Source organism: Montipora capricornis, chromosome 2, assembly GCF_036669925.1.
Source record: "Montipora capricornis isolate CH-2021 chromosome 2, ASM3666992v2, whole genome shotgun sequence".
In the NCBI taxonomy this organism is placed as follows: Eukaryota; Metazoa; Cnidaria; class Anthozoa; order Scleractinia; family Acroporidae; genus Montipora; species Montipora capricornis.
Window position 1 is genome coordinate 30,836,457 of NC_090884.1, and position 17,593 is coordinate 30,854,049.

At 39.9% G+C, this 17,593-nt stretch overlaps 2 protein-coding genes and 1 pseudogene across 3 annotated transcripts in view; 1 reads left to right on the forward strand and 2 right to left on the reverse strand.

The window, feature by feature from the left end:
* Positions 1-1,525: 1,525 nt before the first annotated feature.
* LOC138018037 (fibropellin-3-like) overlaps positions 1,526-17,593 on the forward strand; it is a 39,022-nt gene continuing 22,954 nt past the window's right edge. For both annotated transcript variants that reach the window (XM_068864935.1, XM_068864936.1), the window contains exons 1-5: positions 1,526-1,607; positions 8,248-8,554; positions 9,055-9,555; positions 16,384-16,664; positions 17,364-17,474. In XM_068864935.1, the coding sequence (XP_068721036.1) occupies positions 8,274-8,554; positions 9,055-9,555; positions 16,384-16,664; positions 17,364-17,474 (1,174 nt within the window). In that variant the 5' untranslated portion in view covers positions 1,526-1,607; positions 8,248-8,273. The remainder of the gene's footprint in view (positions 1,608-8,247; positions 8,555-9,054; positions 9,556-16,383; positions 16,665-17,363; positions 17,475-17,593) is intronic.
* Positions 2,455-4,281, reverse strand: LOC138037113 (uncharacterized). The gene is made up of 2 exons (XM_068883111.1): positions 3,205-4,281; positions 2,455-2,970 (listed from the first exon to the last, which is right to left on the reverse strand). Exons 1-2 carry the CDS (start codon positions 4,279-4,281, stop codon positions 2,455-2,457), a joined length of 1,593 nt encoding a protein of 530 aa, XP_068739212.1.
* Positions 5,241-6,183, reverse strand: LOC138037115 (uncharacterized; annotated as a pseudogene).

The window sequence follows — 17,593 nt, forward strand, 5'->3', positions numbered from 1 at the left end:
GGAATATTAGAAGAGACACGGTGATTATTAATAATATCATGCATCATAGAAGAAACCAAATGAGAATAGAGCATTGTTATTGGTAGGATTCTGGAGTGAACCAATAGCGGGGCACTGTGAGTTTTACTGACTTCAGGGTACCTAGATTCAATACAGTCTCCTTTGGAAAACACTCGCTCAAGTTTATTTCCAAAAGTATGGAGCTTTCTCATTATCCACTTTCAAATACAACAGTAGAAAAGAGGACTGATTTTAACATAAGTGCTTAAACTGTCCTCTTTGCAGTTTCTAATTATTAACAAAGATTTGCATTGTACAGTTGCATATTGTGTTTGTACATATTGCCTAACGCTTTTTCCGAATTTCTTATTTCTAAATACCCTTTTTCACTTTTCAGTTCTCTTTACACTTATGTTAGCGTCCCCATTTAGTGGTTATGTACTGCTACGACAGTTCAAACTCAAATAAAGGAATTGGTGGATTGATTGACTGATAGATCGATCGGATGGATGGATGGATGGATAGATAGATGAATGGATGGTTGGATGGATTGATTGATAGATTGATTGATTTATTGATTGATTGATTGATCGGCTGTCACGTTTTCACGCTAAAGTTGTTACCAGTCTTTCGCTTTCTGTTCCGTTGTAATAACTCGGATGTAGTAAACGTGCTGTAACCCACGAAGTTATTAAAATTGACATTAACTTTACTACAAGGTAATTAGTATCACTTATTCGGTCACAAATAACATAACAATTAACTTCCGATGAGACACGGCAAACGGATTTCCCATTAAGTTTTCTAAAGATTTTTCACTGTAATGTTGTTCACGAATGAAATTATATATGAAATGAATCACATATTGAACTGCGGATAGGAAGTCAAGTGATGACGCACCGCACCTGGCATTTTCAGACTTCTCTTCGCAAGTGCGAAAATTGCGTTCATTACTGCGAAAATGATAGCTTCACTTGTACTGTTGTTATAACGTCTTTCGGAAACAGAACCGTCACGGTTCGCAAGATTACGTTCATTTCATTTTTCAAATATCTGCTACTTTTGCGCACTTAGATGTCGCGTTAAAAGAAACCTTTCGTGTAAAAAACACCTCAACACGCTTGCTGTAATTGAGAATTGCCCTCAAAACGAAAGCAAAATTAGGTTCGGTGCACATTCGCAAAAGTAAATCTTATATCGCTATGCCCTTTTAGTGTTTACTCAGTTGTACTGAGTCTTTATTTAGCTTTGTCGCAAAAGTGTATTGAATCAATTTAACACCATAATTTCGTAAAAATTTGGTTGAACACTTATTAAGAAATAAGCACAATAAGAGAATCGACACTGCCTTGAGTTTATTTTGTGTGAACCCTGTTTTAGAATTAAATACCATCCATGTACTTACAATGAGAGCGAGGTCCATCATTTGCAATGTTGAATCAGCTTTATTTAGCGGCATAATTTTAGCACACTAAAAAGCGCATTGATAGCCTTGATTAAAATTCATTTAATAATAGCATTTTTTCATATAATTGCTTTTGCACCTGTTCAACAGAGAGTCTCCTCGTACCAAAGAATTCTTAATCCACTGGCGAGGACTCAACAAGGTACCATTTTATACTATTTTCATTAACCCTAACAGCAATTAGACGGTGAAGTCGTTTGTAGTTATGTAATGTCTAGACTCGTTCCTAGCTTATCCCCTAAATTCTACGAACACGTTTTTTGGCCGTCCTTGCAAATACAGAGTCCTTAAAGTTTGGTTTTGTAGTCTCTTAAAATTTTCCCAGGTTCTTTGAGGAATCCATCCGTATCTGAGCTGAGAATTTTAAAACGAAATTTAAAGCGAAATTGATTCTATTTTAAAGAAATTAGCAAATCCTACAATGTATGCATATGCTATCTGCGTATGTTCCATCCGTATCCTAATTATTTTTTTCGCAAAGCGAACATTGAAAATGTCAAATAATCATTAGAGCACTTGTATAGCCATTTATTTTTTTCATAAGATCTGAAAGCTTTTTGCGGCTCTGTGAGAAGAAAGCTCCACTTTTTGCCACAGATTAAATTCAAACGATCAGAGACTAATGCTAAAAGAAATATGTCGCTGCTGGGCGACGATAAAACTCTGCTGGTTCGTTTTGTACAACTTTATTCTTCGATTTTACATTCAGAACATTCAACAACATCGCTTTCTGACGCACCTTTTTACAAAACTCAACTCATCTCCTTTACACTTGCGGTCGAGGTCCCTAGCAACGGACTGACGTCATTGGTATCATAGCAAAGCGACCGGAAATGAAAGTTCAGGAAGCAGGAGGCACATCCCCGCCCCTAGTCGAGACATAATGTTTGTTGAGACGATTTTAAGTTCTACTCTTCCGCCTCCTGTACTAAGCAAAGTTTTGTGATTGGCCTTTTATACTCTCCGAACTGAGTTCGTACTGTAACAGCTCAAACTAACCCATCCTGCCCAGGATGAGTGGACACGATTCTGCACAACGGCCATACACCTCGCGGCTGATTTCGCTCAGCAAGTAGGACAACATCTCCTTCTTTGAGGATCTGTTTCTTCTCTTTCCACTTCTTCCTTTCGCTCAGGCTAGAAAGGTACTCTTTGCTAAAACGTCTCCAGAAGAAATTAGCTAGCGCTTGGGACTGTCGCCACATCTTTGTCGAATTAATCTCTCTGTCACTAACTTCAGCATCTTTATAACTCGGATTTGCCCGCAACAGCAAGAAATGGTTTGGGGTTAACGCTTCAATGTCCCCTGCATCATTGGACACATGAGTAATCGGTCGACTGTTTAGTATTCCTTCTGCTTCGACTAGTGCGGTTCTCAGCACTTCTTTGGAAACAGCCCTGTCCGCCAGAATTGCCTTCAGCGTCTTCTTGGTGCACTGTACTAGTCTCTCCCATGCACCTCCAAAGTGCGGGGCACTTGGCGGCTGAAATTTCCACTCGATTTCCTTAGGAGCACAGAAGTTTTGTATCCTCTCTTCATCCAATTGTTTGATGCATTTCCGCAACTCATTATTTGCACCAACAAAGTTCGTTCAATTATCGCTGTGGATGCTCTGCGTTCGTCCACGTCGCGCAATGAACCTTTTCAATGCCATGATGAAATGATCTGTTGAAAGATCATCCACAAGTTCAAGGTGGTACGCTGTAGTACTCGTGCAAGTGAACAAGCACCCGTATACTTTAACTTCACTGCGTCTTTCCTTTACTAACATAGGTCCAAAAAAGTCAACTCCAGTGTTCCTGAACACCATTCCTGGCTCACGTCGGCACTCTGGTAGACTTCCCATTTGCTGCTCTTGAGGCTTTACTGTCTGGCGATAACAGTAGTTGCACTTGAATTTCGCGTTTCGCACTACCTGGCGACCATGGATGATCCAATACTCCTGCCGAATTTGATTATGCAAGTGCTCAGTTGGCGGGTGGTAGTAGATACGATGCATTTCTTCGACGATCAGCTGTGCAAGTTCATGGCACGACTCAATTATTTTGGGATGTCGTGTTCTGTAAGGTAAGCATTGCGCTCTCGGCAGCCTTCCACCGACAACCAAGAAACCATCTTCCAACCTTGGGTCAAGAGATTTAATTCTACTCTTCTTGCAGATCTCCTCACCTATCTTCAGACACTGTATCTCCTCGCCGAATGATTCAACTTGCGCCATCTTCACAAGATGATTCTGAGCAGCTCTCAATTCGTTCGACGTAAGTGCTCCCAGTAGACGTACTTCCTTCTTAGCTCTTACATTATTTGCAAATCGCATCACATAAGCTGTAACTCTTCTTAGTTTGGTCAGTGACGAATACTTCTTCCACCCTAACAGGGCCTTGTTTTCCTGAGATGCTCCAGCCCATCTTTCCTTCTTTTTTTCTTTGATGTCATCGTTCTCGCAGGGCGCTTTGACTTTATTTTCTGGCCAGAGCTCTGTTGATTCATACAGGAACTTGGGTCCACTAATATAGCGAAAGCCCGGGCCAAGTTCCGTAGGACTTAGTCCCCGGGTGATGTCATCTGCAGGGTTAGCCTCTGTCGGCACATATCTCCAACTCACAGCGCCCGCCCCTAGTGTGGCCTCCAGACTGCTCATGATTGTGTGAATCTCAGAAACCAGGTTACCGACGAATGCTTTGTAAGTGGAGCTCGTCTGGCGGATCCAATGTAGGACTGTGGTAGAGTCACTCCAGAAAGATATCTTCTCTATCTTTGTAACCATTTCTTCTACCAGTGTTTGAGTTAACTGCACAGCAACTAAAGCTCCCATGAGCTCCAATCGTCAGATAGACTGTGACTTTAATGGAGCAAAACGGCCTTTTCCCGCTATGAGACTACACTCTACTGTGTCATCTATAAACGCTCGTCTTAGGTGGGCACACGCGCCATAAGCATTCTGGCTAGCGTCGCAAGACACATGAAGTGCAGTCTCTCGTACAAGTTTCTGTTCTTGGATAAGAGCTCTCGGAATTCTCACTTCATCAAGCTTTTCTGCTTCCTTGCGCCATTCACGCCACCCTCGAAGATCAGCTTCTTTCAACTCGTCATCCCATCCGTACTTCATACGATTTAGTTTCTGCAGGATGATTTTACTTCTGATTGAGAATGGGAGGAGAAGTCCTCGCGGATCCCAAACAGAGAATGCTTGACTCAAGATCTTCCTCTTCGTCGTACCTGGATCATCCTTCAGTCCGGTAAACTGGAGCATATCTTCTTGGGCATCCCAAATGACGCCCAAAGTTCTGTCTGTTGGCAACTTATCTTCACTCAGTTTCTTCACATAGCCCTTCTCAATGTCATCCTGGATTGACTTTGCATATCTCTCTCTGATCTCGGGACAGCTCTCAAACGTCTTCTCTAGGGATTGTAGCCTCCTCTTTGCCATTCCGTAATTGTTGGGTAGAGATGGTTCCTCATCTCTCCACAGTAGACCTGACACATACGCATCTTCATTCACACTCTTAAAGGTTGTCTTTTCCATCAGTGACAATGCTTGCTTGTCCTCAATCGAACGGGTTGGATCAGCTAGCTTGACCACGCCCAAGGTTTCTATCTCTGACTGAGCCATGACCAGCTGCTTCAGCTCCTCATTTTCAACTGAACTTCTTTCATAAAATTTGAACCCATTGTATGGAGATGCTACTCTTCGCTCACCAGGTAACCAATTAGTCACTGCCAACCCAGTGGGGTCTCAACAGCATAAGGTACCCTGTCAAGTTCCGGTTGACCTTAGGGTTTCAGAATTTGTCTTGGTAGAATCAAGTCAGAGTTGTTAGTTCCAATTATGAGTTGCACTGGACCCGTGTCAGTGTCACGCAAGTCTAAGTTCTTCAGATGTTGATACTCATGCTTGATTGTTGACCACTTCAACTTCTGATCCGGACCATTCAGGCTAGGAATTGTCTTCACATCTCGCAAGGAGTACTTGACTTTCTCTTTTCCGACTCGTGCGACATGGCATTTCTTGATGTGCTGGGAAGCAAACACCTTTTGCGCATTTACTCCTTGAATTTCGAGATCTACCTCTTTGCCTTGAAGCCCAAGTGAGAGCGCTAAGCTTTCATCTATAAGCGTTGTGTTACAGCCTGAGTCACGCAATGCCATCACCTGCTGTTTTCCTGTTTCTCCAAAGACAACTAAGCACTTTAACCAAAGCAAGACCACCAGTCTCACAACTTGTGAACGCTGATTGCTGATACTCCTCAAGAGGCTCCACAGCCTGACGTGGTGATGAGTCTCTACCTTCCAGGAAGACAGGAGCTGGGTTTCTCTCAACCTCTGGCACTTGTTCTGATTCACGTTTCGCTTTTGCCAGTTCAATAAATCTCAAGTCGACTTCATGTACAAAGATATGATGACGCATGTCACAGTTTTCAACTTTGCATCTATTCTTACTACGACATTTACGCAGGCGATGACTGGGTAATAGACAACATAAGCATAGTTTGTGTTCCTCGACAACTTTCTCCTTCTCGCTAGTCAACATTTTCTGAAAACGTTTGCACTCTTGCGTGTGATTAGTGGACTGGTGAATTGGGCACTTTGTTCCACACCTGGCGCGTAAAGATTCTCCCGTGGCTCCTGCAAACAGCCCAGGTTGGGATTTGTCAGCTGGCTTACGCCTATCAACTTTAGATGTATCTGAACGCTTCCGCTCTCTCTTCTCTGGCATCCATCGCTGGTTGGACTCACTAATTTTTGCCTCTTTCTCTAACCAATTTGCAAATGAATCCCAGGTTGACAATTTCGGTTTTCCTTCAACAAACTCGGCCCATCTGCCGCAAAGACGTGTGGGAAGTTTAGAAACAGTTGCTTCAGGGACTTGCGAGCTAAGCTCGTGAAGAAAGTTATGCTCTTTGAAAATGCCTATCATTTCAGAAACTATTTCTTGGTACTGCCGGATCTGCACACTATTTTCTTTCACCATTGTCGGAAACTGATCTATACGTTTCTTCGCAGCTGATACCACTGTATCTACACGACCAAAACGCTCCTGGAGCGCAGTCCATGCCTCCTCGTATTTATCTGAACCTGGCATGAATTTCGCTAGACATGATTTTGCACTTCCATCCACTGAATCTAACAGAAATTTAAGCTTCTCTGTTGCATCATAAACTTCCTTTTTATCCACTTCAACATTAAATGCTGCTTTGAATTTTGAGTACTCTAGTGGATTTCCATTGAACCTCTGCACGTTTGGTTTAACGGTTTTCACAAAGGCTGGCAGCATTTTCTCAAACAACTGATCTACCTTTGACGTTGGCACACTAGGGTCTCCTGTGGCAGAGGTTTTCAACTCAGCTTCACCTTTAGCAATAAAAGATTCACATGTCTCTTTTTTACGGGGCTCACTAGAAACCTCTGTTACGACCTCTGGTTTGGTGGATTTAACTTGCCCCATGTGAGGTTTTTCAACAACATTGTTTTTAGTAATTTTCAGGTCTAAGCGCGAGACCCGATCGTTCACACTGTCTGAAGGTAGTTCATTTAACTCAATATCACCTTTATTTGACATACCTTCTTCCTGGGCGATGGCATCTTCGAACTCATATTCCAATCTTGATTCTTCAGCTTTCTTTTGAAGTTCCAAGAGCTTTGCACGCTTCTGTTGTTCGGCTCGCAGACACTCGATCTCATTTGCGAACGTTTGCTCGGCTATTTTTAGTTCCAGTGCTAACTTCTCAGCTCGTGATTTGTTTCTCAAAACGGAACGTTTACTTGAAGTAGTAGACTCACTTGGCGTTAACAGTCGAGTTGTTTCGCCTTCTTCTCTGTTTGAGGCACTCATCTTGGCACGACTTGAATGACTCTTCCACAATATTGAACTAGGCGGTTCGATGATAGATTTTACACACAATTACACGCAGTTTCACGGCTGTCTTACAGCTTGACTCGGCGATTTTCCCCTTGATTTCACAATCTCCGGCTCGGTGGACCAAATGTCGCTGCTGGGCGACGATAAAACTCTGCTGGTTCGTTTTGTACAACTTTATTCTTCGATCTTACATTCAGAACGTTCAACAACATCGCTTTCTCACGCACATTTTTACAAAACTCAACTCATCTCCTTTACACGTGCGGACGAGGTCCCTAGCAACGGACTGACGTCATTGGTATCATAGCAACGCGACCGGAAATGAAAGTTCAGGAAGCAGGAGGCACAAAATATGTTACTATATGTCTATCCAAAGATCAACGCGTATCTTACTCCAATTAGCCAGGTCACATTACTAAGAGCGTGTGCTCTACCAGCACCATTTTCTCTATTCTGTTTTGTTTTTTCTTTAATTGCCTGTTTTTTAAGAGCTCCAATTGGCGACAATCGTATTGAGAGCCTTTCACGTCTTATTCGTACTTAAATCTATTGCTAACTTAAACATTTCAGCACCCCTTCCCGATCACCCCATCCCTCCATCAATGTTGGTAGATGATTGTGTTCGAGAAGTTTAAGCTATAAGAGGGGGTTTCTTGATAAAGAAGGAATTTGGTGTAATACGAAAGAAAACGTGTTTTCTAGCCGAAAATGTGAAGTGTCTCAAGACATTTTGCCGCAGATTGTTGCAACTTAACTGGATGACAAGGAGTGTTATGAAAAAGAAAGATTGGGACGACTTCAGAAACACTTGTTTTAAGACAGCCAAAAATTGCCTAGATCACTGATCCTATTGATTGATAACTGTCCCTGGGAAGGCGAATATAAAGAACTGATTATATATGACAATGTTACATTCACCAGTACGTCGACAGAATTTTGTGGTCACCATGAGCTATCTTGCGTTACTCACAATCCTGGGAATGCTGGATATTTGCTTCAGCCAAATCCAATGCAGAACGGCAACTGACTGGTCAACAAGATTTGACAAAAAGGGCTGGACTAACTGTGCGAATACCGAGTATGTGACCGGCTTTTATAGAAATACAAACGGGGGAAGCAACGATCAAATTTACCTTCTGGAACATGCAAAGTGTTGCAAAGCTCCCACACCGAATGAAAAACGTCCACAAAGCTGTAGCACTGCCGACTGGTGGAGAGTCTTAGACAGGTAAAAGAAATAAAGTAACGGACCTCGTTTCGCCTGTTTTCTTGGCCTGCACCTTTTTGTAACTCTCGGAGATCAGCATATTCCCTCGAATGCCCAAAGTTAACATTGTGCGAACTGGTAATTGATTCAGTTAAGACGGTTTCTATGGAGCGTTTTCATTCACGTGACCAGCAGCCATATTGGATTACTGAAACAAAAGAAACTATTTGCATAAAAATAGAGTTCAATTCACGAAGGATACGGAGGATTAGTTTGGTAAACCATCATGGCCACCATTCCTTCGTTTTGAAACACCAACATGACCGCCATGACGTCATGTGAAAACGCACTATGCTTTTTTATCATTTCTGTCTGAAACTTCAATTTTTCTTTCTAAAATACAGATCATTATTAAATCCTTTCTTGGAAGTCTCTATATTATTGATGATGCTGTTGTTGTTTGTTCTTCTCCATTTTTACTACGTAAACATGAACATGAAAAATATAATACTCTCTTTAAGCAACAAAAAGTGGGCAGTTTGTCCAAATGGGAGATTTATCCAAGGATTATACCGAAATAGTGGTGGATGGCTTCACCACATTGAAGAAGCCCGTTGCTGTAAACCGAACAACTTGCCAAGTTCGTATCTTCATTGCTACGACAAGGATGTGGGTTTATCTTTCGATAAGAAAGGTTGGAGTGTCTGTGATGGTGATTATTACATGGCGGGCTTCTACAAAGGAAATTGCGACAAACTCTATTGCATCGAGAAATTCAAGTGTTGCAGCATGAAAGAAGGTGATTGCAAAATGGCTGATTGGTGGAAGGCATTCGACAAAAAAGGCTGGGTTACTTGCGACTCCTCAAAACACTACATCACAGGACTCTTTAGGAATAACAACAGGGGCTCAAATGACAAAATATCCTTGCTGGAAGAAGCAAAATGCTGCCCTGCTCCTGCACCAGATCAGACAATGGGTTCAACCTGCAAAACCGTGGACTGGTGGAAAGTTCTTGACAAGTAAGTAAAGACTGAAATGTTATTGTAAATGGTTTGAACCCAGCAGTCATATCATCATTAAGTAAAGTACGATCGTCCGGGTGAGTGTAGTCCTGAGAAGGACTGATTGAGATGAAGTCATCTTCAGAGTCAAGACTCTTGACTCTTGTCTCTGAAGATGACTTCCTCTCAAGTTGTCGAAACGTCAGTCAATGTCATCTTAGACAGTCCTTCTCAGGACTACACTCACCCGGACGATCGTACTTTACTTAATGATGACGTCTTATTTTTGGAAATTGGGAAGGGGATATCACATATATAAACCACTCGTAATCACAAAAAACTTTTAGATACTTTGAACTTCAAGAAGACACAGCTATTCCATAAAGAATACTAGAACGAATCAACGAGCTAATGAGCTGCCATAGTATTAAACCAACACTTAACTGAAAGATTAGAAAAGAATCCACGGAACGAAGAAACTGGCGGATGAAGTTCTCGTATACAAAACATCCTTGGGTCTCGATTACGAAACAAGTTAACGCGCCTAGCGCTCAAAAGTATCCTTATCAGAAAAAAAATGTAAACGTACCCAGACAAGCGACGCCAGCGTTACTCTTTCTTCGAACTATATTGCCTACTAATGTCAGCAATGCATTAGAGGAGATTTTCAACCACATGAACATGAATTTTCAAGTAGGGAATTGTATCTCAGTGATATGCTGCACAACATTTTCTGGCGGTGCTAACTTGTAACAAACGTTATACCTATCATTTCAGTTTTGAGTCTCTAGGAGGCCTTCACACCGAAGCGGGTATAACACAGTAAATGCGATACAATCGAAGAAAAGGAAAGGAATTATTTAAGTCTCTGTCATTCCAGCGCTGGGGCGCTGATTGGGGACACTGTCAACTGAAATTAAGAATCAACACATATCAAGTCAAAGAGTCTATGGTTTATGTAATAATTTAGTTCTTGGTTGTATATATGTTGTGGCGCTTTCACGCTTTCTTTAGTAGTCCTCTTCTTTTCTTATGTTTTTATTTCTCGTCATCCCAAGAGCTGCTCAGTCCGGAAACGAAACACTACCTATTTTTTGTTTCCTGAGAAACGAAACGTATCGATATTGCCTTCAGGGTGAGCTATTTACCCAATGAGGTTGAGTGGCCAATCAAAACAGAGTTTGTAATAAAAAAATCTAAACAATCTTGCGAACACGTGAACCTGAATAATCGCAAATCATAATGCTAACAAACGCAAAGGCGAAGAAAATGGTTTGTAAATACGAAGTTTTTTACTATCTGAATGATTTTGGGTTAGATTAAAGCATTATGTTGTTGAAAAATCTTTGTTAATGAATAATGTAAATAGTCTTCCGACTGGTAAGTGGTAGCAATGAATTGGGTCACCAGAAACCAGGTAAAGTAATATTGTTGGCTTCCCAAAGAAACTCATTTTCCACTAGAATGACTAAAAATATATTTTTTGACAAGCAAAACTGCGGCTGCCTTTAATTTAATCATTTGCAATAAAGAACACTTGAAATACAAAATGGCTAAAAATTCTTGTCATCTTTGTGAAAACAACTTGCATATAAAATGTCAAATTAGTTAAGTTCGAACATGATCAATCTCACAAAACCCTTTTCCATCGGTAGTAGCCAAAACGCGGGGCCGGGGCCGGGGCCGGGGCCGGGGTCGGGGTCGGGGTCGGGGTCGGGGTCGGGGTGTCTTTTTTTTTTCGTTTCAATTTTTGTAGTTATTCTCCCGTACTGTTATTTTCTAATGTTCGGCATCTTTCCTTCATCTATGATGGAAATTAGTCAAAAAATATAAGGAACGTACGGAAGCTTCGAAGGGGACATCCTTTGCTTTTCGAAAAGAATTTCCGACTGAAATTTAATACGTTAAACGAAGTGATTCGCGCTTCGCGCGTTAAGTTATGTCGCTTAATTGTTTTAATGTATGAAACTATATTTGCAATTTTATTTACCACAGCAAGTTTGCATGACTTGAAAGGTGACAACTAATTAGAAATTCAGAAATATATAAATCGAAACTGCAAACGCGCAAATTACTTTTTCACTTTCCTCCGAACAAGAACGTTAAAGACAATCAATAGAAGAAATCAAACCATAAAATCGTGTAGATTAGAAGACACAAATTGTCTTCTTGTCACAGTGCCGTGATCTTGCCTTAAAGTAGTGCCTCGTAAGTAGGTGCGAATCATCTAGAGGCACTGAAGACTCGCTGAGCTCCACATTTTAAAACCACAGGCTAAACTTCAGAATACCCGGCCACGATTGCGTGACATTAAATGCAAGCTCCCGCAGTCCTGCAGTCAATAGATATTTGCATAAGGAGACAAAACAGCAGTACTTAACAAGTGTGCTCCCGCAGTCCCGCAGTCAATAGATATTTGCATATGGAAACAAAACAGAAGTACTTAACAAGTGTGCTCCTGCAGTCCCGCAGTCCCGTTGTCTTCAGCAAATCAAAAACTTCTCACATACTTTAATTTCAGTCATTTATTTACAATATACAAATTCAAAAACAGGCATAACTACATTTTAGCTTTCAATTTGCGATTTGGTTAACCACACTTTTTATGAAATCGTCTGAAGAATATAGCACTCGTTTACTGATTAAGCCTAAACGCTTGTTTTAGTGATTTGATCGAAGCACTCTTTTAATTAACATTTTAGCTTTCAATTTGCGGTCTGGTTAACTACACTTTTTATGAGATCGTCTGAAGAATATAGCACTCGTTTACTGATTAAGCCTAAGCGCTTGTTTCAGTGATTAGGTCGAAGCACTCTTTTAATTAACATTTTAGCTTTCAATTTGCGATTTGGTTAACCACACTTTTTATGAGATCGTCTGAAGTATATAGCACTCGTTTACTGATTAAGCCTAAGCGCTTGTTTCAGTGATTAGGTCAAAGCACTCTTTCAAAACTTTTAGCTGTCAATTTGCGGTTAGCTTAACTACACTTTTTATGAGATCGCCTGAAGAATATAGCACTAGCTCGTTTAGTTAAATGGAACACGTTTTTCACCCGATGGAAATTTCCTACGAAATTTCCGGAAATTTTTTGTAAATGGAAAACGCCCAATATAACGATGGACTCTGTCTGGCAGTTAGCGTGTATTCCATAAACTCCAATTTTAGCAATTTCGGAAATTCTCTTAATTTCGAACAACAAACCTCGATTTTCGGAAAGACAAAAAAACAAAGTACGATTTTAAGAAAAAGTAAAATTCCCCTTATGAGCGTTCATAGCTACCGTAGGTTCCTCAATTTTTTGGACTAATTGTCACCATAAAAGACAGTCATTCGAGTATGACGACAAAATGAAACAAAATTTTGGGAAAAAAGACTCCCCGACCCCGACCCCCGGCCCCGGCCCCGGCCCCGTCCCCGCGTTTTGGCAACTACCTTTTCTATCCGAAACTTCTATAATAGCAAACAACAAGGAAGAAAAGAAAATCCCATTTCATTGCGTGCGTTCAAAACAAGAAACACACGGCGTGTCAAAAACCACACGCAACTAAATAAATTTCCTGAAATTTCCCACAAGTGTTCGGGATCATACCCTTCACTGAAGAACATTTCTTTCAATAATAAATCACAGAAAAACGCTTTCTTTCAAACAATTCTTGACTAACAAGAATCAGCCAAATTTCAAATTGCTTTTTTAAATGAAGACTGTGAGGAGTAGAGTAGAAATAAATAAAACTATAAATAACCAGAAAATTATACACGCGATTCCTCTCTGATATCCAACCCGAAAAAGATACCAGAGAATTTGCCGTTTGGTTTCAGTTAGTAATTGAACGAAGAGGCAAATGCGACTAGATTTCTTGTGTGCGTTGCGGTGTGTGCTTCTTATGCAAATTTTTGACAGAGAATATTAAATTACAAAAATATCCCACTGAAAGATCGTTTAAAAATTCTTTATTTTTGGGCGTTTATTTAGACAAAAAGGTGCAACACTTGGCGAGAATAATATTTCAAGTGAAAAGGTTGAAAAAAGTTTGGAGGGAAATCTCTGTCTTTAAAGAGAGAGTGAAAGAAATTTGTTGGCGTCTCAAATTAACTTCATTTTACACTAGAATGACTGCACAAATCTCTTTCTGACGTTAAAAACTATGGGTACCTATTATTCATTTGCCAGAAAGAACACGGCTACAAATTCCTGTCATCTTGATGAAGAAACTGCTTGCGTATTGAATTTCAACCCACGTATGCAACTTCATTAAACTCGAATATTACACAACACGATGAATCCACAACGTCTGAAAAAACTTACAGAAACCGTTTAAGGTGAAATTTATTGAAACAAACAACATATTTGCTATTAGAGGCAAAAAACTCTTTCTATTTCAATTTGCGTGCGGGCAAATAAGAAACCGTATCAAAAACTACATGCAATTAAATTTCTCACAGTTCAGGATCAAACCCTTTTGTGAAGAACCTTGTCCTTGAATAATAAAGGACAATATAGACAAAAGGCTTTCTTTCAAATAATTCTTCACTGCCACGTTTCCAGTTTTTTTACTTAAAGACTGTTCAGAGTTGAGTACAAAATAAATGTAAATAGCCAGACAACAGAGATGCAACTTTAGTAAACACAAATAAATTCAAGGCGTTCGATTCCTTTCAGTGAGTTTGTTAAACCCATACAGAATTTGCCATTTCGTTTCAGTGTTGTACAAAACATCACAGTTCGTAAAATATTAGAACCAAAGCTCAATTTGATATTCGACGGCGAAAGATTGAATTGTTGTCGAAGAATATTACTCGTCGCTTTTAAGATTTCAGATATCTATTTTTCACCCCCTGTGTTGTTTATCCAATTGACGTTCTATTCTTGAGCTTCATAAAGGTATGCTTTGCTTAAGGATCCACTAAAACGCCATTCGCGTTACAATGACTTCGACTCCTTTGCAGGTTAATTAAATATTCTACTGTGTCCACTGGATAACATCTACGCATTTTTCCTACCCCCTGAAACGTATCAAAATTACGTGCAGAAGACTCTACGGTGAAATACACTACTTAGCAGGGGAGGGACAGGAAAGACTTTTCCCGACACGAAAAAAGGGAAAAATAATAAAACGGAGAAATTCCACTCATATTCTGACTGGATTGTCGTATGGAAACCCAGTAATAAATATAGATTATTTCATGGTTGGAGAGTACGTATGATTTTTGTTTACGAGTTGTGAAGGATCTCTTAAACGAACGAGTGAGCGAAGCGACCGTTTCCAAGGAGTGAATAATAAAAATAGTACAAACGGGCCAACCATGAAGTAATTTGTTTATTATATGAGTAAATAGATAGCTAATTTAAAGAGGTAAGTATAACATCAAATACACTCAAGTGATTAACAACTACAAGTGTGTTTATTTCATGTGGTCAGTCACGTGACGTACACTACAATAATCTCTAAGGGTCGGATAGAAAGCCTTATGTCACAGTAAGTGCTTATTTTAAGGCTATAAAACCACTGAACACCAGCCCAAAACAAATAGCAAAGTAGTTTTGAAATAAAACAAATCTTTACCTTTCATGCCTCGCTTGAATACTTTCAAACCCTTTTATTTATTAAAGATTTTCTAAAGTATTTTCTGAAGAAAACTAAGCAATTAAAAAACAAGAACTTTGAAACCATACACCAATCGGCGGCCATGTTTACCAATTTGACCCACGCCGTTGGTCCACAGGCCTCCTGCGCCAAAGCTCAACAAATTACAAGCCAATCAAAACGCAAGGACGATAATCGTATGACCAATCAAAAGGTTGATACGACAATTTTTCACTAGTGAAAACATCGTCTGTCGTGACTAAACTATTTTTATATCGTCACGGAAATGTACGCGAAATTTCTATACTTCTATAATAATTAACAATTATTCTTTGAAATCGAGGTGAATAGTGGCAGAATATTTACCGAGCCGAGGTAGATATTCTACCACTATTCACCGAGATTGAAAAGAATAATTGTTTTAGTATGTATTCACGAAGTGATTTCAGCAAAAATTGCAGAACAAAACCATCCAAAGTCGATTTAATTGACATCTCAATTAATGCGTGGGAAACGTGCGAGCGGCACAAAGCATGCGCAAAAGTGTTTACAGAAGCTTCAAACATAGCAAATCTAAATAACCTTCGTTAAAATCCTCGTCACGGAGAGCAAAATGGTCATTTAACTAAATCCAGAGTCTACATGTTAAAACATTTCCACCGTTCGATCAAAGTTTTAGAAGTTCATTTGAAATGGAAATTGAAAGAATGCAGTTGGTAAAGGATCCATATGAAATGGCGGCTCTAATTGAGATGCACCTGAGCGTTGGGTTGTTGTAAAATGACCCGTCTTGTTTCCTTGCAGCCTTGTCGAACTTTCTCAAACATTTTGTAAATTCTGCGATTTCAGTAACAAATTCGTTTTGCTGGGTGACCAGCCCTACAAAATAGAATTTTACTCCGAGTAAAACAACTTGTTGGCGTGAAGATTGCAAACAAGAATTATCTGAAAAAACGAACTCAAACATTGGTTGGCAAAAGTATGAACCCTTCTCTTACCTTTGAAAACTTTCAGGCCAAATTTTGTGGCCCTCTTTGTATTCTGTAGCACAGCATCATCTTGTATTCTCAATATTTCCGATTCAGATGCTGGTGAGTTTACGCCAGCCTTTTTTTTGGTTTGTTTGGATCACACATTATTCACTCCGTAGGGAGTGAATAACGCTCAATTTCTCAGAGATAGTGAACCAATCAGATTGCTTGGAACACCAAGATCACTGAGTGAGTATATACTAAAACCAATTGCTTTCTTTTTTCAGAACAAAATCTTGGGCTGTTTGTCCGGATGGTTACTTCATCCAAGGTTTCTATAGAAATTCAGGTGACTGGGTACATCACATAGAGGAGGCTAAGTGCTGCAAGCCAAGAAACTATCCTAGCAGATACGAAACATGTTATCACGAAAACATTGTGGCTTCTTTTGACAACATAGGGCTCAGCGGCTGTAAAAGATATGGATATTACTTGGCTGGTATTTACAGAGGCGGCTGCGACTTTCTGGGTTGTATCGAATACCTCAAGTGTTGCAAGATGAACGTTGGTAAGCTTTGCCCATGTGAAATATACCTGAGCTGAGCCATAAACTAGGAAGTCATATTTGACTCTATCACACTATGTTCACGCTAAAAAGAAGGAAAATGTCTTTCTTTTCTCGGTTGAAATGTGGCTATGTACATTAAAGACCTTTTAGCTGTGATTGAAAGAAACCCTTTATGCTTTGTCGATATTGTTCTGCGATAGATATGAAAGGAACAGAGGGCTGAAGTATATAGAATTTATCTCATTGCAACTCACATAATTATTGGTAAGAACGAATCACTGCTCATCCTTTCTTCTAGCTTCGCTCTATTTTATTAAAAGCCTGCGAAAATTGTTAAAATGTGTGGATATTTAACACGAAAATGGCCGGTGACAATACCCTTAGTTGCTATTGTTGTTATCTGTGAAACCAAAAGCTTTCAATACCCAGCAACTGTTTTCCTGCGCTGCACTATATAACAACTTATACCCCACCTTAGTGGGAAAACGACAAACTACGTCATTGCCTACATAGCATTATCATAAAATGTTACGGCACTATACCATGACTTGCCACCGATAGGACGTTGAGGATAAAATGGTAATGTTTGCAATGGTTTAGACAAATTTGTCCCTAAGATCATACAAATACGAAATATGTTACCCACAGTCGTTACCAATTTTATCAATTGGTGTAAACGGTTATTGTTTATTATTGTAGATGAATGCAGAATTTCATATCCATGTAAAAATGGTGGACGGTGTCTTGACATGAAAGGAAGTTACATTTGTATATGTAAGAGTGGATACAAAGGAAAAAACTGCAAAACTGGTAAGGTCTGACTCCATAAGATTCCACAGACAGGTACCCATAAGACAGACGGACATATTCTGTGGAAGGAAAAACAGGAACCGTCAACTATAATTTGAGTTTCAGGCTTCAGTTTTGAA